Source organism: Passer montanus, unplaced genomic scaffold, assembly GCF_014805655.1.
Source record: "Passer montanus isolate IOZ18808 unplaced genomic scaffold, ASM1480565v1 scaffold50, whole genome shotgun sequence".
Classification (NCBI taxonomy): Eukaryota; Metazoa; Chordata; class Aves; order Passeriformes; family Passeridae; genus Passer; species Passer montanus.
In genome coordinates, this window is record NW_024369930.1 from 3,309,220 (window position 1) to 3,335,518 (window position 26,299).

Below are 26,299 nucleotides of genomic sequence, written 5' to 3' on the forward strand. Positions count from 1 at the left end.
GTTGGGTTGGCCGATCATTATGGAATGGCATAAAGAAAGTCTTATTAGAACTCCCCAGGCTCCTTCCTTCTTTTTCTGAAGGAGGATGAATCAATTTTGTGAGGGCACAGTAGGAGAAATTTGAAACTCTCAGCTCTTTCTTGTTCTTTTCCTGGATGTAGGAGAATTCAGGGAAGAGTCCTTGGTATTCCCTTCCTGTAAATACAGAAAGGACAAGCTGCAGATGTTGCACACTTGCACAGTGTTTCCTCTTTCAGCTCAGTATTTCCTTGAAAATAGAATGCAAATATGGAACTCTCATTTCTTATTCAAAATTTTTCACTGTTTGCATTTGGGAGTGCTCCACAGTTTGCAAATTACTCCCACTCTGCTAACTGTAATGCAGAGAGTTGTAAAGCATTGGTCTCTGCCACTTTCTGCTGGGTCTGTGGCATTCCCAGGCTTTGCTGCATGGATGCATGTGGACCACTGTGGCTGGATGTCACATGCCTACCAAAGCCAGTCTATCCCTATCCTGCCCAGCTGGGCAGGGGAGAGGAAATATGGAAAATTATAGGCTTGAGGGTCAAGATAAGGATAGGGAGAGATCAGTCACCAGTTACTATCCTGTGCAAAACAAACCTAAAGTGGGGAAACATGTTTAATGTATTGCCAATTAAATCAGAGTAGGGAAATAAGAAATAAGCCCAAATCTTAAAAATACCTGTCCCCACACCCTTCCCCTCTTGCTGACCATATCTTTATTCCCAACTTCTATCCTGCAAGTAGCAGAGGATACCACAGGGAGTGGAGGTTGTGGTCAGTTCCTCACATATTGCCTCTGCTGCTCTACTTCCATCCTGCAAGTAGCAGAGGGGGACAGGGAGTGGAGGTTGTGGTCAGTTCCTCACATATTGCCTCTGCTGCCTCTTCCTCCTTGGGGGAAGGACTCCACAGTCTTCTCCTGCTCCAGGGTGGTCTCCATCCCATGGGAGATAGCACTCCATGAAGTTCTCCAGTGTGGGTCCTTCCCCCAGGCTGCAGTTCTTCATGAACTGCTCCAGCATGTGCCCCTCCGTGGGCTGAAGTCCTTCAGGAACACCATGCTACAGCGTGGCACAGGGTCACAAATCTGCTGCACTGTGGGCTTCCCACAGTGCCACAGCCTTTTGGGGGCATCCATGTGCTCTGGCATGAGTTCTTCTACACTGCAGGTGGATTTCTGCTCCCCCATGGAGCTCCCTGGGCTGCAGGGGCACAGCTGCCCCACCAGGAGCTGCCCAGGGGCTGCAGGGGAATCTGCTCTGGCACCTGGAGCACCTCCTGCCCCTCCTTCTGCATTGACCTGGGAGCCTGCAGGGCTGTTTCTCTCAGATATTCTCACTCCTCTCTGCAGATGCAATTTCTTCTGCACAGCAACTTTCCCTCCTTCTTTGCTATGTTGTCCTAGAGTCACTATCACTATCGTTGATGTTGGGCCTTGGCAGTGTGTCTACCTTGTGGCCATCAGGCTCTGTCTGACATGGGGGACAAAAATAATCATTTCAAAACAGTAAAATATACCTTTTTTTATGGCATTCAGGGTTTCAGGCTGCAAGAGAGCATATATTCCAAAACACTGTTTTGGAATATCCAAGAAGTGACTGTGGAAAATAAAACAAAAAAAAACTTAGAAGAGATTAGCAAGAGAAGTTAATAGAAAACTGCTCCTGAATTATTGAGTTGGGTATTCTTCCAATTAATTTCTTCTGCTTAGAAAGAGGTTTATGGGAGTTACCATAAAAGGGCTAAGGTGTGAATAAAGAACAGGAAAGGATTTAAATTTTAAATACATGGTCCCATACCAGTGGATAATGTAACTTAGCTGCTCCTCAAGGGAGGACTGGGCCAGTTTTCTCAGAAGGACTCTGCCAAAACTAGACATATCAGTGACTAATTTCCTACATGAATTTTGTGGCCTCCTGCACTCATGACTTCTCTTTCTTCCTGGTTTTCAGCTGAATAACTGTGTTAAAAGTCCTGAAAAATGCAGATATAGAAAAAGATTGTAAAATTACCTAGCAAGACTCCTCACAGGACATCCTTCAGGATATTTGAGGTATCCATGAGTAATAAGTGGTATGATATGAACTTGATGGAAGACCCATGACTTCCTAAAGCAGATACTAATAAAAAATTAGTATCTGCTTTAGAAAAAATTAGCAGATACTAATAAAAAATATCCTGAGATCTATTGCATTTATACTGATAGACAACTTAGACTGTTCTGAGCATTCCTGCTTTTCCTGGTTGGTTTGCACATGTTAGGCACACACTCACACTTGCTAGAGTATCAGCAGTGAGCAGTTTGGGGCTGGTGGGCTGCAAACTCACCAGTGATACAAGGTTCATGGTGCCCCAACCTGTGCAGTGCCCAAGGCTTTCTGTGATCAGCTTTCTAGTTCTTCTTGTGAAGCTCTTCACCCTGCCTTTCACTTTATAGTTATCAGCCTACAGACCCCTACCTACATCTGCAGCTATTCTCCCTATCCTAGTGTTCCAGAGTGCTGTTACCCTCATCACTTTGCAAGGAGGCACTCAAGGATTGCTGATATGGCTGTCCAGTTGGGTTTTGTCCAAAGCCATTCCCATTACATTTGAGATGCCCTTCATTCTTCGCTACCTCTGCATTTCATTCCTACTTTGCAATTTTTACTTTAAAGCCTTATATTAGGGAGAAGGTAGAGCACAGTAGATGAGTTGCTGAAACAGAGAATTAGCATTTCCCAGTAATGTACACACACAAGGCTCAGCAACCAATTCAAGCTGCAAAATCTGTTCCAGACTGAAGCACATATCAGCCAGCTCTTTTAGCACAATGGCACAATAGCAAGATAACATATAACAGCATTTACTTGGAAAACAGTATTTACAGGCAATGCTTTACTGGAAAAGAATTCCTGAAAAAGATATTCATCTGAAGGGAGCTCTGTAATTTCTTGTAGTCCCACCACCTCCTATACTTCTTTGGGTTTTGTTTCAGAAGACTTGCTGTTGCACTTTCTGTATACTATGAGCTATGGACACCACAAATACATATTTCATGGAATACATGAAAATAAATACATACTGCCTGTAAACAAATTTCAGAATCTTTTGTGCAATACTGAGAACTTCTGGTCTTCTAGAGTTGATGGCCAAATAGGTGAATTTAACCTCTTGTCAAAAATGTAAGCACTCATAAAACTATGTAACAGGTCTCTGTCAGATCTGATTGATCAGAGGTAGTTGCCTAAATTGCCTCCTCTGTATGTTGCATTAGAAAGATTGAAACACAAAATCAAATGTACTAATGCAAGGTAGAACCACTCATAGATTTATACTCAGATATCTGTTTGACTTTTTGTGTCTCAATCCTTTGTGAGAATATTAATAAGATTCAAATTTCAGCTTTTAGTGAATAATGAAATATTAGATTTCATGGAATAATGGCCTTTGTTTGCTATTTGGGAGGCTTTGATGTGAAGTGATCTAGGCTCTACCACCACAGCTAGGGCTGCTGACCATTCATGTTCCTGAAGCTGTGAAGTAAGGCTTGCAGGACTCTCTTACCAGATGAGTTTGAGTTAAATACACTCTTGAAAGTTTTCACAGTGGCATGAGGTGTTGCCATGTGAAAATATCTGTGTATATTTGCCTTGCTTTATTTTTGTGTAAAATTTCAGGGGCCACCAGCCTCTTCACTCAGGAATTCCAGACAGAACACCTCCTTTGGGGTGAAAGCAGCCTTTAACAAAAGTACTTAAATGATTTGATAGTTGGTTCTCCAACAATGCCTAGGGAATGCTTGGCTCTAGACAGGAATTCAGGTGATACACAGGATAAAATCTGGCTTTTCATGTGGATTCATAAAATCTGGTGTTCTAAGAAATAGATAATCTAAACTCCAAAAACTGATCCAGCTTTCTCCTTCCTTGAGGAGAAGATGCATTTAGCACTTGCGTTAAGAGGTTTTGCACCAGGATAGAAAGGGAGGTCAAGAGTTTCTGGCTCTAGGTTTTTGACTACTTCTCATTGTAGTGCAGTAAGAACTAAAAATAGCAAAAAGAGTCCTCTACCTCTCAACCAGTATCCAAACAAAGCTAAAATCTCCTTCATCTTTGTGGATTAAAAACCATCTTCCTCTAGGACTATAGCTTCATGTGAAAGAATAACCTCAACCATAGCATATTCATCTAAGTTAGTGTAGTCCAAATGGATTCACATCAGAATTCACAGAAGCTTTTCGAATGCACACATTCCACATTCTGGCTGATAACTCTGACCATAACTCATGCAAATGGACAAACCACATAAAATTAACTTATTCTTACTGCATGTAAGTCTATTAGACTTGTTCAGGACTGTACTAAGATGACATATATGTGCATGCATTCAGCAAAGCAGGTGATGCTCCTGGGTGCTCAGGAAAATCTTTGTCTGATGTCTGGAAGAGATTAGGTGTCTGCTGGAATAGTTTCCTGAATTAATCTCTTAACTGCACTGAGAAGTTGCCAGAAGTGCTAATATGCTTTGCCAGAAGTGCTTTCTTAATGCATTCACACTACTCATAGGAAAAATGGAAATAATTAGTGGCTTCTGGTAACCTTTTTCTTCTTGTTTTCTGTCAGGGTGACTCTGTGAATGTCAATAGTGTTCTTCATTTTCTCCTGCTGAAGACAAGCCAGCTGAGCTTGTCAAGACTGCAGAATAAAACGCAGCTCCCACCACAACACCGTGTGTGTTTGTGGAGGGGGTGCGTCCATTGTAGCAATAACTTCTGATTTTACAAAACAGACCCAGTGTTTGACCAGCACAAAGATAGTTACACCTGTGGAGTGAATGCATGGAAAAGGAAATATTTCCATGTTTCTAGTAAAAACACAGGAAATGTCTGTCCCCAAGAGTACCTGCACCTCCAGCAGGCTTTTACCTTCTGTTGCTGGGTTTAGCTCCTATCATGAAAGTATCAATCAAGAAATTTAACTTCAGAAGCATTCACATGGAGGCTTTCAGCTGGAAAAATTATGAGGGCAAAGTGAGGGCAAAATGTGACTTCCCCAGTCCTATGCACAGATCTTCTGGTAAAACTGAAATTGCAAATCTAAGTCACATGAAAGAGCACACACAGAGCTCTGTGTAACTCCTGATTCATCCACACACCCTTGGTGCTGCACAAAGGATGCTGGGCAAGAAGCAGAGTCCTGGAAACTTGGGGTGGGCTTACTGATATCAACTATGTATTCTGTAAAAACACCCATTTGTATAACTTAAAGGAAACCCTGGTCTTAGTAAAACACTACAGAATATTAATGGTCATTTAAATTTGTCTTAGAGCTGCATTCAAAAATCTGTCATCTAGCAGACACTTATGGTGGACTTTTTGTTATACTGCTTTAAAAGTGTTGTAATTCTATCTGGTGATGTTAACTCGCAGAGGTAGCAAAACTTCCTTACAGCCAGCATAATTTTTTACTGCCTATGGTGAGGTGAAGAGAACTTGTGAAAACCTGGATGGCCTTTGGGTGGCGCCTGCTGCAAAGCATTTGTTTTCTCTTTAAAAATAGAAGTAAAGAAGGTCTCAGCCTGGCGTTGCCCGGGTGGGCTGTAAATCCCTTCCTACTTCGGGTACTGCCGGGAGAGAGTGAAACCACTGAGCATCGGGGCCAGCTGATAGGCAAAGAGGGAACAGAGAATGGAAAATTAATAGCATTTACTTATAAATGCAGTTTGCATTTGGTATGTACATCATTTGTCTTTCTGGTTTCTGTTTTTATATGGCTACTGAGAAAAAAAAAAAAAAAGAAGCTGTAAGCATATTTTATTAGTTATTAAACTTATTTCTTTGTTATGCTGATGTGTAGACCTGTGACTAAAACAAGCCCTTCCCTACTTTCACAGTTAAAAGAACATAGAAGGCATTAATTTTCTTTCTTTTTCAAGGTATAGTAGCATGTTTGTATTACCTTAACAGACAGTGGTAGGCTAGGTGGGAAGAACAGGTTTTAACACATGCTTATAATGCATAATTACAATTAGAGATTAGGAGCTGGCACACCTGCTCTGGCTGTAAGTGTGTGGGCTGTTAGATCTTTGGTCAGATCTGACTTTCACGAGCAATTTTCACACATAAGGACCTGGGGTGGGCGGGGAACGTGAGGAATGGGCATAGCCAGTCCTGCCTGACACCCAACCTGCTGGGCCAGCAGGGCCAGGAAACGGTGTTGTAATGTGTAATGGATGTGCTAACACCATCCTGCCAACACATCCAGCTCCAAGGGATTTGAAAACAGGCCTCTCTCCGAGCTTGGATTCCTTGGTTTGTTTTAGAATTGCTTCAGTTTAGATGTGCTGGTACTTACCTTGTTCCACAAAGCCTTCTTTTTGTGATCCAGAACATAAATCACAGAATCAGAATATACTGAGGTGGAAGGGACCCACAAGGATCATTGAATCCATCTCTTTAGTGAATTGCCCACACAGGGATCAAATGCACAGCATTGGTGTTCTGACCAACAGAGACAATGAATGCTGTATGCCACTGGTATTTCTAATGTAGCACGCAGCAACATGCCCTTCTAGGAAGCTGCAGTGTGCCTGAGTAAAATGATTTAACAAGGTTAGCCATAGCCTCAGTTATTCATCCATTTCCAAATGTAGTTTTCTAGAAAAAGAAAACATACCCAAAATACCAAGAAAAGAGACACAAGAACTTCATTATTCAACACAGAAGGCTTTATTTACAATTAAACATAAGGATATCAGAAAAAAATACTTGAGCTTTATTTTATTTGCATTTTCATTAATGTTTCTAATGAAAGTTTACCCTGCACGGTTTGAACAAATGCAAATACTTAACATGAGCCTTAGTATCATGAATTAGCAACAACTGTAACTGATGCTTTGGATGAAGTAACTACAAATTACAATTCAAGTGCAGTCTAGGTGCTGGACATAGCTTAAAAGCCCAAACCTGCATTGAGATCAGTGAGATTATGCTTATGGACAAACCATATAAAATTTGGCCCTGAGACATTTAAAATCATGGCCAGACTTGCTGGATCACTTCTGCTGGAGCACCACATAGCACTAAATAACACTAGTAAAGCAAACACTAACTTACTTACATTGTACTTGAAGTCAAATAAAATCAAGTTGAAATGTTAGCATATCAAAAACTACAGGAGCACTTCTTTCATGTTAGATCCTGACACAAAAGACATTTTGTTATAAAAAGTTGGTGTCAGATCTTGAACCACAGCAGAGCTGTGTTTATCTCAGAGATGTGGCTTAATGAATTCAGCTGCTCTCATACTTTTTTGACCAGTCCATAGGACTCTAGGGGTAGCTTCAGCTTGTGTCAAACTGTCCCCAGACTAATATGGGAACAGAGCATCACATATGACACCAGCAACAATGTGAATATGAGAAAAAAGGTGTTTTTCATTGACTAGTCGGCACCATGAGTAATTAAATACACGGGCTGAGAGCAGCCCTTTCCCCCAGGGTCACACCAGCTGCCCTGGGAGCTGGCAGTTCCAGCTCACAGCTGGAAGGAGGGTGCAGCCATGTACCTCACAGACCTCACTTTCAAGAATAATGTCTTGGGATTTATGTGACTCATCAGCTCTACTGATAGCTACAAAACTTTGTCCACGAGGAACAATGGAATAAAACACCAGCATTATAGTCAGCTGGATTTTCCCTTTATTTCCAAAGGTAAGAACACCTTACTAAAGATACCCAGCCAAAGAGATTGTACTTTATCAGCAAGTTGAACCTTTCTGGTTTAAAGTCCATTGTAGCATTGTTTCCAAACAGCAGGATGTGAGAGGCTGGCCATGTTTGATTTCCCTTTTTCTTTGCAGCTCTTAAACAAGGGGGTAAAAGATCCAAAAAGAAATCTTAGAAAATGCTGAACGTAGGCTCTTGTTCTGAATTTATTGAATCCATGGAAAGAGACCCCACTCTGTATTTGCCCCATTTACTCTCAGAATAAAACACAGCATTCAGATCAAATTCAAAAGTCAAGTATTTATGGAGATGTAAGTGTTTGCTACCTGTCTACAAGCTGATGCACCTCATTAAACAAATGGTTGCACAAATTTCCTTGTGGCAGGTGGTTTAGCAGTAAGTAATTGGGGCTACCTGTTTTCATTTATGTGCTTCTATAGCAAGTGGAACCCTGTGATGTTTGATCAAAAATCATTATCTCGGTCTTTCCTGTCTCTGAAGCATTTGGAATATTTTCTGTTGGCCTGTCAGGTGACAGATCAGATCATTCTCCAAGGGAGGCCTTGGGCCAAGTGGGCTTAGGGCAGTGCAGCGGCTGGTGTTCAAACAGGAAGCAGAAATAAAAGCTCACAGGAGACAACAGGAAGAGCAGTGGAGCAGGTTGGGAGTTAGGGAGTGGTTCAGATTGATAAACAGCTGTGGAGCCAAATGCCAATGAGCTCCATCAACCTATGAATGACTGTGATGTATCTATGAGCCATCTCCACATAAAATGTATGAACCACGTATTTTAGTAAGTCTCTTATAAACTTCATGTATTACAGTTAGTAACTTCACATAATAAACTTCACATTCAATGCAATTCACATCCCTGAACAGAGGACAGAGAGCAGTTCTATTGCAGCAGCTTCTATTCCTTGAAGGAACAGAGAGAAATATTGCAATGAGAGCATCTAGAGCACAGCATGAGCTCCAAATTGTTGTCATTCCCAGCCTGTGCTCAGAGACGGAACATCAGCAAGCAGCTTTCATTTTTCTTGCAAATCCAGAAGAAAATGAGTAGCAAGTTGCATAAATGGCAGAAGGCGGACTAAAATCCAACTGCACCTCAACTTCAGTCTGCTTGAATGCAATTTAAAATGTATAACAAGTTTTAAATAAAGTCTTTTGATAACGTTGTTTCCACAGTGGCCTCTTTAGTGGTGTCAGAAGTGTGGACCTTCAAAAAGTCAGCTTATTTGGGTTAGTAAGCTGGTCTTCTCAAAATGGAAAAACATGTTGAATTCCATAGCACATGGATTGACTGTGCCTTTTGTCTCTGAATTTTAACAAGCTGCTTAGCTGAAATTTCAATTAAACACTGACTGCCTCTGAAGTCTTTTCACCTGTTGTGAAATAAAATCAGAATTCAACATATGGTGAGGCTAGTCTTCAGCTTAAGAATACCTCTTTAGTACAGCATACTTTCCATCATAATGTTCATGTCTCTGCACTTCTTTTAAATAACTCTAAAAATGTGTTTGCTTCCCCAGGTATGAGCACATTAATCCACCCCTTGGCGAGTCTGTCCTGATGGGAGTATATTTGCCTTTGTGGGCTAGGTATGTCCAGGAGGTGCTCAGACTAACCTTACAGCGATGCACCACTGAGAGAAAGAAGTGAAAAACCAGCACTCAGTAGAAAGTGTGATTTACAGTGATCTCTGAACCTCAGACAGGGGCATGTCCTGGGAGAACACAGCAATCTGCATCTGTGTGGCCACTGTCTCAGAAAGGTGCTGGAGGACACTTCTCAGCAGTTTAACACTCTTGGACAAAATGTCAATTTTAAAGAAATCACAACAAACAAAAATGTTGCTCTTCTGATGCAGTTCCCGATGACCTCCCCTGAGTTAAGAGCGTCCTGAAAGATTTAGGATGGGAAGAGAACTTGAAAATATTAGGCCAATTATCTGGATGATTTCCTACAGAACAAATACTGAATTTTCCAGCATGTAAAAAAATAAGAACAGCAAAACAGGTAATGATTCTGAACTCTTGAAACCCTAAGGAGAAGTCACTTTGAGGACTGAGTGTTAAAGCCTTACTTACTTATTTTAATTTCTTTGACCTGCATATGAAATAGGACCCCAAGAAGGCCACGAACAGCACGGAGCCTCCGATCATTAATGCCATCTGCAGCATTTTCAGCAGCTGGAGCCGACCGGAAATTTTAGTTCTGAACATTTCTGCTTTCTCATCCCCAATAACAGCAGACTGAAACAGTGCAAGAAAAACATCAATGAAAGGTACATATGCAAGACCTTACTTGCTGAATATACTCTTTGTGTGGTGCAAATCACAGCATGAGTTTAATTGCCCAGATTCAGGGCACCAAGACTGAAAAAGTTAGGTGGGTTGGTTTTTTTTTTCATTTGTTTGTTTATTTCAAATTAAAGAATATTAAAATATACTAACCTCATTTAGCCAAAGAACAGGGAACACATAGGGTTTTTTAACTTTTTTTAAAGGTCTGAAATGAGAAAAAAAGTACAGCATGTTACTTTAAGTTTGCTACATAAGCCCACTCACTACTTAAACTTTTATTTTTCTTCTCTAACTATATTTCTGTCTTCAAGATGTACCTCTTAAATATACTTTTGGAGTGGAAAAAAAACAAAACCAAAAAACCAAAACTACAATTAATGGCAGCCATTTTACATATTGGGCAACCATCATTTCCTGTCTAATCTTCTGTATATAGGCAGTCAGACACAGAGAGGGATAAAGATCTGTGTGGTGCTCATATGTACAAGATACTTATCCATCATATGTACAAAATGTTTATCCATGTACATTTGGGCCAATGAAGAGGAAAACAAAACAACTAGAAACACATTTACCATTGTGATAAAACCATCTAGTGACAGGGAATTCGTAAATTCTCTTTCTCATTGGATTTAGTACAGAAAATACAGTTTGTCTTTTTGTTCATCCTCATGGCCCCATTTGGGTTTTATAAGAATGTTATTTTAAAGAAAATTTTGCCTTGTAAGCTTCTGTAGGGAAGTCAAATCTGTGTTAAAACACCTGGGAGTGTCCTGCTCAGGAAGATTTACTCTGAACAAGCTTTGGGGAAGTATTTTCATTCCTTCTTCTCCAAGACATTTCTACTGATGCTCCCACAGACCTATCAGCCCACTTAAAAGAACCTTTAAAAACAAAATAAAGAAGTAGCACTTACTCAATTCTTGTTGAAGGCCTCACAAGGAGGTTTACTTGCAGCCTTTTTGCAAATCGTAGTGTAAAACCAGTCACCTAAAATCAGTGAAAAACATCCAACAAGATATTAATTTAAACTTATTAATTAGATGCCAAAGTCTATATATGGACTGCGTCAAAATGCACTTTGGGATTATTTTATCCTTATGTTTTCAAGGATTAATTTTTATGAAATGGTAATGTTCTAAGGCTTTCTCATTTCTCAAAGAAGTTATAATTTTGTGGCTTTACCATAGTTACTTTTGTAATTTACATTTAAACATGAAGACAAGTTAAAAACTGCTAAATCAGTCATGACATATTTAATATAAAGAGATGTCTCAGTGTTTTTTTTCCACCAAAAATCAGCTAAATTTTATTTTTCAAAATGAAAGATATTTAACTTGCATAGGGCTGAAAACAAACCTTTCATAACAGGACAAACAGATGTATACAAAGGTCAAAAATTTTCTTCACATATTTCTTCTACTCTCTGTCTTTCACAAAAAAAAAGGCTGTGATTCTTGAAAATTTTGTGAAATATTTAGGAAAATCTCATTGATGTCTCTATTTCAAATAAGGTGAAACAAAGATTTAACTTCATTTCTCCTCACTGAAGTTACATAGCTTAATTGCCTAATTTTAGTGAGAAATTATTAATTTTATTTTTTGTTCAAAGTAAGAGCAAAATAGAATTTTGGAACCTTTGAGTTCATCATACAATTCAGAAAACTTTGGTAAGTGCCCTTAAAGATCTGAATCACTGAAACAGAAATAGAAGTAAATTTTTAAGAAGTCAAAATAAATTCATTCTGTTTGGGAGATCTGCTGGACAAGTCAAGCCACAAAGATTTAAATTAGGTCTATTTAAATCAGACTCTTCAGAGATCTAGCAATACAAAATAAACTCATCTATGTTTATTTAGTTTCAATTGAGATAGTAATTATCAAAAAAATAGTTAAATAAATATATATTTTTTAAACTAAGTGTAGAGGAAAGAAAAGTTTCATAGAATATAATTTTCTCAAAGTACCTGAAGATCATAGAAAAGCTACAACATATTTCACCCTTTTCAGAATCTATTCAATCCCTTGTTCTCAATAAGTAAAAATCAAAACAGATTTTCCAAACCTTGAAGGTCAGAATGAGAGAAAGTTCTGCTCTAAATTTCCCCTGCTGAAACATACCACTTTGAGAGCAGACCTTAGAAAAGCAAGCATGAAAATATTGCATCTTCTGCTTGTCCCTCTGGTAAATGGCACACTCTACTATTAAATTTAAACATTGCAAGTTTCCCAAGGTACAAGTACTAAATACTTGGACTTACAGGCTCTATGTCTAGATATGTCTCGTGTTCTTTTTCATTTGGGCTCAGACCTTCCACGTTACTCAATACAGATCCACTTGCATGAAGGAAATGAGGAAGAGAGATATATACTGGTCTTTCTATTAAAAAAAAAAAAAGAAACTCTCTTGAATCATTAAGCCTTGCTTTTGCACTCATCTTCACAGGTCATTTTCCAAACATAGTTTTGCTACATAGATGTACAATCCTGATAAAAATGTTTATGGTCTAACCCCACCACCCTCCCAAAAAAAAAAAAAAAAAACCCGAAAGCCCCAAACCAAAAAAAATCCAAAATTTGAGCATTTTTGCAACTTATTTGTTATCATGAGGAAAATTTGCACAGCAAAATAAACTGCAGTTGCAAATCCTGCTTGTCTTGTGTCTACACTGTGGAGCTGGCAGTGCTCCCGGTTTCATGCTGAGGTGAGGACATGACTGTCACTGTCCCTGCCCACCTTCATGATCTTGTATCGACCTGAAGGGACCTCTCACAGTTTGCTCTGCACCAAATGCAGACTCGGTATATATTTATTTTACCGACACCACACTATGGTCTGTGTACATACACACAGTTGTGGACATACCCACCCCTGCAGTGTGTGTGAATTGCCACAGACACAAGGTGCTGAACTATCTCTGGCTTTTACACAGTGTCCCTCCTTTCCTTTCTCCACACACATTCCTTCAGTTTCAGTACACAATCTATGGTATCCCAACTCTGCATAACAGCATGCAAAATACAGAAATATCAGAGTCTTCATTTTGGGAAAAGAGGAAATGTGAGGGGTCTCACAAGCAACCTGTGGGAGAATTCACAGACAAACATCCTGGATATCAGAGTAACACCCCAGCTACAGGACAAGTGTCTTGTCCCCAGTTAAATGGCTCGTGTGGCAGTACTGTGTCACCACCATACTTGCTTTGCAGGCACTGATGTCCAGGAGTCCAGCTATGGTGCAGTTCTCTGATATTTCTCGTTCTGTGCAGAAGCAGTAATTGTCTGCAACTTCAGTTGGTGCAGCAAATGCTTCACGAGGAACTACGAAACGATACAGTGTGATTCCCTTCACAACCTGCTGGCTGTGGAAAACTCCATAGATTGATCTGAACACAAAAGAGGAGAAAAAGTGTTTCAGCCTTTTGGATTAAAAGTCTGAATTCGTGGCAATGCTCCTGAAGGATCTCCCCCACTGCCTCTCTCTCAAAAGAAACAACTCCCCCAAGGACCCAATGTCCAGGCTCCTGCCACACTGTTCAGCAAATTTTGGGGTGTTTCTCTGCAATGGAGAATATCCCACACTTTCACTAAAGGACATACAAGCTCAGTGTTGAACATGAAAATACACAAAACAACAGACAAAATTTCAAATACTACTGATAAACAATATAGACAAAACTAACAAAATAATTGAGATCTCTTTCCCCTACACACAGCTACACCCGCAGTCATTGCGAGGTTTTTGAAAGCTTCTGGACTACAGTAGAGATGTTTATCCATATAAAGCATCTCTGATATGGTTTTTTGCTGACCTTATGGTAATCTAAGCTTTATAACACAGATAACATCTTGCATATAACCTTATTTTGTTGCATATGAATCAGAATACTACTTAAGCTTCTTTTTGCTAATCCAGTATCAGCTGATACAGAGGTATGGTTGCTACATGGTAATGTGACTAGGACACCAACACTTGGTATTGCAGCCAAACAAAAAAAGGGTTTTGCAATATGGACAGAACAGTTTTTCCTGACCCTGCTTCTGCAGGAGCTTTTGACAATTGTTATTTTCTTTTACTGTTCATGAATTGTGAGAATTAAATGGCCGGAGGGATCTCTCATACTGTGTGTGCAATCAATCCAAAGAATTTTATCATTTCTCCCCTGCACAGAATTCTATTTTCTATGAATTGGGAAATGTTTTCCAGTTTGTGGATAAAATTGCTTCACAAAAAACCCCCTTTAACTTCATGTAAAAACAGTGTTCTTTAAAAAAAAAAAGACTCTGCAAAGAAAATGACCCACTTTAAACCTAGTAAAAAGGAAGCATCTGTTTCCAGGCAGCAAAATAAATAAAGGGTTTGAAACTCCCAAAGTAAATACACTGTGATGCACTTTAAATCTTTTACATTTCTTTTAGTGATCCCACTGGAGAACCTGGGGATACTGGATAGCCCAGCAGAAGCAGCAGGCTTAAAAGTCATCAGCATGGGATGTATTAAGCAGGCTTATTTGTTTGTAAATACATAAAAATAAAATATGTAAAAATATCCTGTGAGAAAACAATTTTAAGTATCTATTGAATGACAGTAAACACTGTTGTGCATAAATGATTTTTTCGAGACATGTCAAAGATGGATCTAACCAGACCCTGCTGTACCTGTTGCCTTCTCAGACCAAAAAGGCTGGATCCTGGTCTTAGAAGAAGTTAATGACTTTGAACCCTGTGGCCCTCAGTGTCTTTTAAAGACTTCTAACAGCTCACAATGTCACATTTTCCTGAATATACATCTGTAACTGGCTGAAATAAAGTACATTGCATTAGCTTGCTACTTGACCTAAAAGTGGTAGAATCAGGCTCTGAATCATGAGCACAACTCACAACTTGTGTTATAGATGAAAAGTTTATGTTGCAGTGCCTGGCTGACCTGAGCCCAAGCACAGCCACGGCAGCCACCCTCTGAAAACAAAAAGCACTCAGAGGCACACTTGGTTGTGAACACACCCCAGGAAGGGAGCAGCCTACCTGCAAATGTCGGAGGAGAAGAAGCGTAGTACCTGATCCTTCTTAATAAACGGTGGGAAGGATGCTCCATCTGTGAATAAAATAAAACAAGATTTTGAAAGCAGTTTTGCTTAGAAGACATGATTTAATTTCTAGCTCAATACTCGGTTGTTACTTTCCTGTAAAGCTGTGACAAAAGTAAACAATAGGAGTCATTTGTGGGGAAAATGTTTATGTAAGTTATTGCACATTGACAGGCACTTCACAGATAACATGTAATTGTTTTTGAAAGCGAGCCAAGATATAGCAGCTTTTTCTTCGTTCCCAGGTTTGAAGCTATATGATCGAGCCCATTTAAAACAGAGCCCATTTTAAAAAACCCCAACAAAGCTGCTTAGTATGAAGCCAAAAATCTGTTGCCATTGCTTCGAGGTTTATGCACCTAGGTTTATAGACCTGAACCTTTCTGTAGATGCTTGAGTCACCTGAAATTGTGACTCAGTGTTTACAAGAAACACAGCTTAGACTTCAACACTGTCTATTTAATAATAAACACTAAACCTTTTCCACTAAAGATTGTTTAAGTGGGTCTCTAAGCTGAGGTCCTTCTACACCTAATGGAGAGGAGGAAGCCACTTCTAGAGCACAATCCTTCTCACTCCATGGTAGATATGCAAAATAAGTCAGAGGAGCAGCACTTTGGTGTTGTTTCCCTCCACTTGCTCTTAAAGAGTGCAGACACTCAGATTTGTATTTCTGCATTGCAAGCACACAGAGTTACGTAAGAGCCGCCTCTGTCATTTTACCAATTAAGGTGTTGTAACAAACCTTTAACCAATACATTTGTTGGTTTTTGTGACAATTTCTGTTTAGTTTCTTAGGCAGCAGCCATAACCAAACAATTGCAAATATTGGCGATATCTTTGAATCCAGCTGGCAAGAGCACGAGGGCTAAATTACATACTGCTGCTCGCCCACTGCTGACAGAAGCACTTTCTTTTCAAACATTCAAAGTCATCCCAAACACACACTCTGTTTCTAAATCTTGGCATTCTTGTAAGGTTGGCAATCATGGAGTCATGTCAAGCCCCATACAAGTATACTGGTTTATATTTTTATCTGTGTATTTTCTTATGCTATACATGTTGAGCTTTTGAGTAAAAGCTTACAAGATAAGGTAGAATTCTCATACTTACAAGATTTTTTAATCTGTTGCATCCAAATACAGCAATGTCACACTGAATGACCTTGTGAACTGTGAAGCAATCTTTGCTCACAAGTAAAAGCTCATTTTCACTGTGCTGCAACACTTAATTAGTTAGAAGCATATGTTTATTCCATCAGTTACAGAAGAAGAATAAACAAAAAGCTGACCCTGGCTAAAAAAAATATGCCAGGACCCATAAGAAAGAGAGGAAGTCCTAGAATGTAAGAAAATATTGTTTCTTATAAAATTAATTACATGGTTTAAAAAGGAACTAATCCTTCATGGTGCACAGAGTTTTGGAAAATCAGATTCTTGTGATATATTTTAAATATTTCAAAATACCTTGTTGCACAGTCTGCGTTAAAAGGAAAATAATCTATGCCAGGTAAAGCAGAATGGAAAATGGAGAGAAAAAAATCCAAACAAAACAATCCAACACAAAAGCCTTCATTTACTGAAGGTCTGGAGCTTTCTACAAAAGCCTCCACCAAGACACCTGCCAGCCTCAGCTCTACAGGTTGTGGTGTCCTCACAGCAATGCTTTCACTAATCAAAAAGAAAAATAGCACCTTGAGCAAATGTATCTTAAACAACTCAGCTGTTTACCAGTGCATTCCAAAAGAAAATTCAAAAATATTTGTTTATAGTCTGTTCATCCCAGTCTAAACTACTTTTCTTCTTCATCCCTTTTCATTTTCTAGTACTCTACAAGCCATTCATCTGACAGACTCCTCCTTTGTTGCCTCAATTTCTTTTCATATATCAGGATATCCATTCTGGTGCATTTAATTAAATTTTCAACAGTGTAAATGAATGTGCATTATTAAAATGCCAAGATAATTTTCAATTACTATAGCAAAGAAAAAGAATCTTAATTATATTGTTCTATGAAAATAATTAGTAGAAACAAGCGAACTGGATAATTTTGTTTCTCTTCCACATTTACTCTAGATGTAGAGGCTGTGTGCATGTATAGATAAAATGTGCAGTAATAAATGGTTCATATTTTTTTTTATAAATACACACATATGCATATATCATAGTAGTAGTATGTCTGCATATATATAGATACTTAATATAGAGAATACAGAACTGGCAAATCCCAGGGTAGTTAATTTAAATATTGTATCTCATTATTCCCTTGAAATATCAAGAAAAGTGTTGAAATTTTAAAAAGCTTTAATAGGCTCACCTGTGCCATTAACCATATCACAGTGACCTTTCCAGTACGAAAGAGTCCTGTAAGATAAAATAAAAGTCATACTGCATGTGGTAGATTCTGCCATGTAAGTACTTTGATTACCTGCATTACCAAATGTAACTGTTCCTGGATATCTTGACCCATTAGCAAAGTCAAAGGATAGAGATGTTCGTTAATTCAGATAAATTACAGGATCCATTAGAAGAGGTTTAGAAGAGGTTAAAAGGAATCTATCTACTTAAGAATGCAAAACAGAAGTAAATACTTGTATCAAAGAATCAATAACTGTCTTAAGTCCAAGCTCCTAACAGAACTATTGATATCTGAAAGAAAGTGATGGTTTTGCTAATCACAAGGCTTGATCCTTTGAATCATTGAAGTTTTTTCTGTTTATCTATAGCTCCTAGTGAATCAAGAGTTACAAGCCATATCTTGAAAATGTGTATATTTTTTTTTTACTCTACAATGTTATGATACCTTTCATTTTTATAGCTTTCAATTATTGCTGTTTTCGTAATATCTTCTGTCCCAGTATACACACTGTAAGGTCCATCAACTGTCCCATTATACTGTAAAAGATGCAACAAGAAGAAATAACAGTTAGAAATACTGAACAAATTTACAACATTTTCTTCCTCAGAGCAGCTTACTTAAGTTTTATTCACAGTATGATAACTGAAGGCATTGCCTCCTCATTGGTTTCACTTACCGGGTAGAAGACTCCCACAAATGACTTCACACCAGGAAAGGGGATACTGTCTAGGAAGGGATCTGTGTATCCCCACAGTATTTCTTTGACTGTTCTGTTCTGCAGTATGGCTGCATGGGATGATTTAACCCAAGTGTTTATTACTGATTGCATTAGGGTGCTTGGGTACAAGGAAGGTACAGCCTACAATGGCAAAAAAAAAATCAATGTTTAATATAAAATTCTGCATGTGCTTTGAATTAAAATCACAGAGACTGACTCCAAGAAATGTCTGCCAAAGCCAGTTCCCAGATTTACAACTCCCTTGAATTTAAGTTTCTACATAAAACTGACACTTCTTAACAAAACAATTACTGGCCATAAGTAACACAAAAGCAGAAATTTTTTTCTCGATTGATTACACGAGTTCACTAGATCAGCCCTAATCACAGAATGACAGAACAGCCTGGAGACTGTCTGGTCCAACCCCTGCTCAAGCAGGACCATTGAGAGCCAGTTGCCCAGGACCATTTCCAGATGAGCTTCTGAATAGCTGCAAGTAATGACTTCACAAAAGCTGTGATCAGATGATCCCCTGAAGTGCCTTCCAACATGGGCTCTTCTGTGATTCTGTGACTGCTCCTATGGTTCTATTTTATGTTTGCACCAACATTCTTCATACTCTGCCCCTTGCAGACACCTTCTCACAGCAATCCTGAGCATTCATGCAAACACCAGAAAGATGGTGCAACACAACTAGGGCTGAATATAAGTATGAAAACTGTAAATATTTGTCAAAGGCAAACATTCTCAGCCTGTGGTAAGACAAAAACACCTGGACTAAAAAGGGTCTAGCAGCACTCTAGGTGAAGATCCCTGTATTCTTTGAATACCTAAATGCTCAGTAGGACAGGAAAGCTCCAGGACTGCACTATGGGGCCCAGGCTCTGTGGGGGTGAGGCCATGCAGACACTGGGTGTTAGAATCAATACAGCCTACCCTGCCAAGCAGACCTGAGGGTATTATGGAAACAGCATGGCAAATCCACCCTGTACTGTTCATGCTGTGCATGAACATGTTCATACACACAAAGTGAACCCATCCACAAACTCTTGATTCTTCATGCTGTGCATGAACATGTTCATACTCACACACAAAGTGAACCCATCCACAAACTCTTGATTTATTCCCATGTTAAAATTAGCTAAGAGAATGTTTTTTGAGCTTTGAACACACTCCCCCACAACAGGAGGGCTGGAACTAGGTGGTATTTGAATGTGCCTTCCAACCCAAACTATTCTATGAGTCTATGAACTTCTCCCCTATTCCCTCAACATTTGTATCTGGACATTATGGCTTTTTTCCTTGACTTACCACAACAGCGAGGTTGAGGATGGTCAAGGTGTCATTTTCTGTCCCAACAGACATATCAGGTTCAAAATTAGCAATGTTAGGCAACATGTATGTTATTGTGCCATTTTCACCTTCCGTGACATTTTCTTTGGGTAAATATCTCACCCTAGAAATACAAAACATAAACAGAGAATAATTTTAATATTTGACTTTTGAGAAAACACATAAACATGCCTGACTGAAGGTTTTTGAAAAGTTGATGAACATTTTAGTAAAATTAATGTTGAACATTTTATAAACAATAAAAGGTTTATAAACTTTTCAAGTGATTACATTTAAAATTCAATTTTCTGCAAATATTGTTCCTTTGGAAATATTTCCTTATTGATAAATGGAATAGTCTTTCTTGATATTAAAATAAAATCTAGTATTTCTTTGTATTTTTATGTCCTTATAATTTTTAATGAATTATGATTTGTCATATTTCATAAGCTATCTCAAGGTTGCATGTAATTAGAAGGGGGTGACACAGACATAAAAACTCAGATATTTAATCTGGTAGACATGCCTTGCAATGAAACAGGTTAAACCCATAATGTTACTTTGATAATATTTAATATGATGTAGAGGTTTATAAGCAATCTTTCAGTCCCACTGATGTTCTGCTGGTCATGCCCTGCCAGCAGATCTCTAAGGTACCAATTTCTGCTGCAGTCCTAGCTTTAGCTCCACTCTTCCTGTCCCACACTCTTGCTGACCCCTCTGTGGGGACAGCAGCCAGCAGGGATCAAATAACAGTCTGTGCTGTAGGTCCAGAGAGCTTATCACAGCTCCACCCCAGAAGGGATCTTCAGGATACTTCAGAGTCAGATCTTCCAGCACAAGTGTAGGGGTGTAAAGGTACAGAGAACATTTCCCCATCATACAGATGTAGACAGTGCAGGTGGGTCTTATCTGAAGAGCACCTGGATCTTGGCTTCTTAGAATTGGTTTTCATATATGTAATTTTAATTATTGGCCTAATGTGTAGAGCACCTACCTGAAAGTTGGGAGATTTTTTTTTTCTAATTAATGTTTTCTTCAAGTTGTTCTACACTGTAATAAATGTTTAACTATTTAAAGGGAGATTGAGAGAGAGAGAGACTCCATGCCACAGTTACTCAGGTAGACTAAATATCCTAGGAAGGCATGAGTGCAGCAGTGAGAGGAGCCTTCATTTCATAGTCATCCTTTCATTAGTCTTATTTAGGCTTCTGGCTGAAATTTGTCCTTGAGAAAAAAAGGCATCATCAGCTGCACCAGAGTAAAATGTTTCTGTTTCACCTTCTGCAGTATTTCTTAACCATCTTTTTCCTGATTCCTATGTAACCTTTTCCTCTGCCTTCCCAGGTACTCTGTGAAACAAAAGTTACCTCTTTCTATTGAGAAATAAGTCAGTGTTCTGGCTGGCATAAAGGCACTTTGGCTGAAGATGCTGAAATGGAAAGCTACCTTGTGAATATAAAATACATCCTGAAAGTTATCAAGAAAGAAATATCCAATCATCATAGGAAAGCAATTTCCTAACACGGGTGCCAGTGATAGCAAATATTTGGCTTAATAACTCAGGAAGCATCAGCTAGTCCTATGTCAATGTCAGATTTAACATTAAACATATAATAAAACCTTCCTGTATCTATGTCCTAGCTAGTCCACTCAGAAAGATTAATGTTTTTCCAAGCAAAATTTGAAAAAAAAGAAAAGTTATTGATTAAAAAAGCCATAGAGGAGAAAAAACAAAACCAAACCACATTATTAAAATAAATTATTACTGATGCATGGATGATAAAACAATCTCTTGGTTTTGGGGCATCTGGCACATTTTCTCCTGTTATAAAGCTGGTGAAAACTGAACAGGAAGGAACACAACCATCTCTGTGTGATTGTGGGTGATGAATTATTGTTTTTACTCAAGAGCAAGCAGCTTCACATCCTGTTACTCATCTCTATTTTTGTTTTCATTATGTTAGACACAATCCAGAAAATGTTTGGGATTGCTGAGTCTAGGCAAATTAGGCATTTTTGTCATGTCTAACTGAAGTACGAAGTGGAATTTCAAAAATAAATTTTATCTCAGTAGATATGATGTCACATATTAAAGGGTCTTTTCTTACCTGTATGTGTAAGGTCCTCTTTGTTCAAGATTTGGTCGAGCCCCCTCCTCCATAACTTCTGAAGGATTTAACACATGGAAAATCCAAAATTCCCTGTAAACTGAGCTTCCTGGCACAAGCCAATTTTTAAAAGCAGTGGTACCATTGACAATGACAGCTTCCTAAAAGTACAAAAATCAAATTTAAAATTATCCACAAAAGAAACAAGTGAGAAGTTGCGTTTACTTTTTATGTGATTGTTGAAGATTTCAAAGCAAACAGAAAAAAAACCGCCATTTTAGCATCAGCATGAGATGTACAGGCCAGCTGGCCAACATCTGAGGCAGCTTGACATTCCTGCTCAGTGAGAGCAAAAGTGAGTCCCCCTAAAACAAATGAGCACAAAGGTGATACAATTGCTGATGCAGTCAGTAGCAAAGCTTTCCTGTTGCTGTGGAGGGGCATTCCCTTAGTTCTCTAACACTTGCCAAAACCACTGGTCATATATAAAGGGAAAATCTTTGGTGACTGAATGACACCCAGCAGGTTACAGAATCCATAAACTGCTTCTCATATATTGCAAATAGCCCTAGAGAGGAAATGAGAGTTTTGTCTGAGCACTTTTCAGGCTCTAGATAATTTTGCACCCAGAGAAATCATATAGTGCTCTTGAAGGACTGTTTCTTTGACAGAAATTTTTTTGTTACCAAAACCAAGACTTTCTAAGAAATCTCTCTAATTCTGATAACATTTTATTACAAAATTTTCCCAGATCTAAGGAGAAAGGGATAAAAAATTAAATCTGGAACCCCTCTAGAGGAATCAACAGCTTTAAGTCTGTGCTGCTCAGCCATGTGGCAAATGGCAATTCAGACCTCAGGACTGTACAGTGAGAAGGAGTTTTAAAGTGTGTAATCAGGGGAATGCCTGCTTTGCCTGGTCTGTATGAAGCTTCTTCTATGAGATTTTCGCAAACCTTGGGATAATGTAATTTTTCCCCTTGGTGGTAAAGATTCATGAAAATGTTTTTCAATAAGAAGAAGAATCTAGACTATGTGTCTCCAACATAAAAGATTTATGTGAGTGATTGAAGATGAATTAGCTAATTTGCACAACTCATGGAGTCCAGATATTAAAAGACCCTAATTTCTCTAGAGAGCAAGGAAAGATATTTTAAATCAAAATTTCTAATTTTTTTTCTAGTTTAAGTTTGTGCTCTAAAGTTCACTTGGCAATCACCAGGTAAACAAATAGATACTGCCAGTTACTGGCTCCTGCAGTTAGAAATAAATATCTCATCTTGGAGACTTGTAACACTGTCAGGGTTCTGTCTGTGAAAAGCCTTTGTATGGTGGAGTTGCAAACACCTTGCTGATGCTGTAGAGCACTGAGTTTGCTGCCTGAATGTCTGCTATAATTTATGTGCATTTGTGTGAGAGGGGAAAGAAACCTTGCTGCAGCAAGTGTGATATCATCTTGAGGCCTTGCACCCAAGCCTAAGAAGGTCAAAGACTGTCCCAGCCATGGCCCAGCATGGGGCAGACCACCTCCTGGATGAAGAGGGAAAAGCGTACATGGTTCAGAAATCTCCTTCCCAGTTTTCACAGAGAATTGCTCCAAGAATTTGCGAGAAACAGGATGATATAAAAAGTGCAACTCAGTCTGCCTGTGATCTGTACTCAGCAGGGTCCTGAGACAGGGACAGATGCCAGGATTTGACCGCCCACTGAGTAACTGGAGTGGGCAAATTGTTAAATAAGTAGCACAAATATGGTCAAGAAGACAAACTAATCTGTCTAGAAGACAATACTCAGGAACAGAGAATAGAGACGTTTCAACCTTGTGACAATAGAACTGTTTAACAGATCATCAGGTGGTGTTACTTAAATTTTAAAATTCCTCCCTTCCATCCACTTCCCTTCTCCTCACAGCCCTCTGCCAGGGGTTGGAGTAGTGCAGATGATATGCCAGCTCTGCCACTGCACTCTGCCAGGTCACAAAGTGTGGATTTGCAGCCCACCATTCACTGTGACACTAATGCCACTGTGGGCACCCTTGGGGAACTCTTCAAGGGTGCAACTGATCTGGCAGTGAAAGGGTCAACTGGGTCCGGCAGGCCACAGTTCCTGATCTATCTATTGCACCACCTCTTATGCCTCAGGGAGCTGTTTCTGCCTGCTAGACAGGAGTAACTTAACTCCCTTATTTTTTTGCTTTCTGTGTTACCTTTCTACCCGTTAGCCATTTGGCTCAGGGGTCTGTGTAGAGGGAATTGGCATTAGAACATGGGAAGCAGCAGGACAAAAGAAGGAGGGGGAAGGTAGATAACAAGACCATTACTTTCAGTGGCATTTAGCCATTATTGTTAATAACATTTCTCCCACAAAATAGGTGTGTATGATTCTGTCCCATACTTTGAGAGTGCAAATGGTAGGTTAAAGTGGAATAAAAATCTGGAGCTCTTTTTCATGTCTTCAAACTAACACCCTCACACCAGCAAGCCCTTTGTTTTTGCTGTTTGATCACTGCTGATCTATCCCAAAATATTACCTGATAGTAGAAAACACCTCTCAGCTTCCTAGTCCATCTGCAGCAGCTCTAATATCTCAATATTTAATGCAATAGTTAATGCAATAGTTAACTACTGTCAGCAAAAGCAACTACACAACTGTGATTGCTACAAAGCCAAGCTCATACCACAACCCAGCTGCGCAAGATTGAGTGAAACCAATGGGAACTTTGACCCTTTTTCTTTCTGACAATTTCTCCCCACTAGAGGTGGGTCAACTAGCAATACATAAATTCAAGAAATGCTGAGAGTCAGCATTAGAAACTTGCTGTATATCATTGATTCAAAGTAAATGAAGCCATCGTGATTTTTGATGAAGAAACACAACATTTAAGACAAAGTTTCTGTCTTGACAAAGAATCTGGCCAGATGGACAAATCTGGCCAGATGCACAAACAATGTCATTTTCAGGGAAGTGAGAAGTGTCACAAATACTTTGGACTGTAACAAAATTGTGTATGTTTCCCTGCCTACATAAACTGGGGGAAACAAGCAATACAATTCTGTAAAACTGAAAAAGTAAAGTTCAAGAAAAGCAAATAATCTTCTCCCATTTTGCAGCTGGAAGAATGACTCCTATTACTTGTTAAATGATGATTGTTAGATTATTACTAGCCTTTCTACTCAGGCTTTTTTAGATCATAACTTTTATTTCTTTTCAGACCTTGGTAACAGAATTCTGAGACTCAATAAAGCTTAAAATTGATAGTGTGGGAGTATGTATGGTTAGATCATTTGTGTTCTGCTGAGAGCCAGCACTTGCTTTATCTTCATTAGTTTGTTTAAAGAAGGCACATGAATGTCACAAAGACAGTTTTTAATTAGAGGTGTTTCCAATGCCTCCAGTAGCTGAGGAGATACAATCTGGCCAATCACAGATCACAGATATGTAGAGACAAATGAATAAATGTAATAATAGATACAACTGAAGGCCATTTTCCTAAAAATAACAGAGACTAACCCAGTACAGCACTGAGGCATTGTGGCAAATCATTCACCATTTTGTACTATCAATTAATCAGGAGTTCAATATATTGAGTATTGTCACGTGGCTTCTGTTCAGCTCCTGAGCATATGCACTCAGGTAGAAAGCAGAAGATCTTAAAGAAGTGGTGATAAAGGCTTTTCTAGCAAATGAATCCACTACCACAATCTTTGAGTGGTTAAGCCTAGCTGGGAAAAAAACCCATAACTGAAGTGATGGGACATTTGCCTAAAAAGATAATATTGTTTTAAGGAGGGAAAGGCAAAAAGTAAAAATTGACCCATGTCAAAATATTTTTCCAACAATATCAGATAAAATCTTTCTGATTTGTTGTTTTGAATACTCATTTCCTTTCTTTTTTTTTTTTAATGTTATTTGAGACACGATTATATCTGGTATTAATGACAACAGACATGATAATGTTCAACTGAAATGTGTAGAGTCAGTTAAAAAGGTGTATTTTATAGTCTTGAGCAAAGTATTTCTCTGTAGACAACTCTGAAACTTCCACGTTTCACTCATAACTATACTAAGATCAATTTTCTAAACCCCTAAGACCTCATGAAAAGTTCTTTCCCCTCTGGACAGATTCAGTGTTCGTTAGAAATTAGGACAGGACTTTTGCCCTTTGGTCCTGAAATCAAAGGCACCTTTCTATGAATAGTATCAGAGCTGAAATAGTTTAGCACTGATCTCCTTTTGTGGATCCCTGCCAAGGTGCTGCTGCTGCTGCTGGTGTCATTTTGAGTGCACTCTTCAAGTGACAGTTTCTTTAAAAAGCCTTGAAAACAATTCAGAACATATATATATATACACACACACGCACACGTACATATACATATATATATACATATACGTACAGATACACACACACACACATATACACTATTTTGTTCTAAACTCTGTCCTCTGCTGGACACCAGAGTTGAAACAACTTATCCAAATTATTAGAGATATAAGTCTCATTCTGAGGCTAGAAAGCATAGCCATGTGCTCTGATTTGAAGCACAGATGCCTGATAATAAATTGGAATAAATGAAGATGTGACATCTGGGTGTTTTGTGTTACATGAACTTTGTTTGGTTTGTCCACTCATGGACTGCTCATGGGTGGAGCACAGCAC

At 38.9% G+C, this 26,299-nt stretch overlaps 1 protein-coding gene across 4 annotated transcripts in view; it reads right to left on the minus strand.

Moving 5' to 3' along the window:
* Window positions 1-6,710: 6,710 nt before the first annotated feature.
* CD36 (CD36 molecule) overlaps window positions 6,711-26,299 on the minus strand; it is a 35,490-nt gene continuing 15,901 nt past the window's right edge. For all 4 annotated transcript variants that reach the window (XM_039723658.1, XM_039723656.1, XM_039723657.1 and 1 more), the window contains exons 3-14: window positions 21,644-21,804; window positions 19,512-19,656; window positions 18,159-18,341; window positions 17,927-18,018; window positions 17,441-17,487; window positions 15,063-15,132; window positions 13,236-13,423; window positions 12,299-12,417; window positions 10,954-11,027; window positions 10,188-10,242; window positions 9,822-9,986; window positions 6,711-9,116 (exon numbers count right to left, since the gene is read on the minus strand). In XM_039723658.1, the coding sequence (XP_039579592.1) occupies window positions 9,822-9,986; window positions 10,188-10,242; window positions 10,954-11,027; window positions 12,299-12,417; window positions 13,236-13,423; window positions 15,063-15,132; window positions 17,441-17,487; window positions 17,927-18,018; window positions 18,159-18,341; window positions 19,512-19,656; window positions 21,644-21,804 (1,299 nt within the window). In that variant the 3' untranslated portion in view covers window positions 6,711-9,116. The remainder of the gene's footprint in view (window positions 9,117-9,821; window positions 9,987-10,187; window positions 10,243-10,953; window positions 11,028-12,298; window positions 12,418-13,235; window positions 13,424-15,062; window positions 15,133-17,440; window positions 17,488-17,926; window positions 18,019-18,158; window positions 18,342-19,511; window positions 19,657-21,643; window positions 21,805-26,299) is intronic.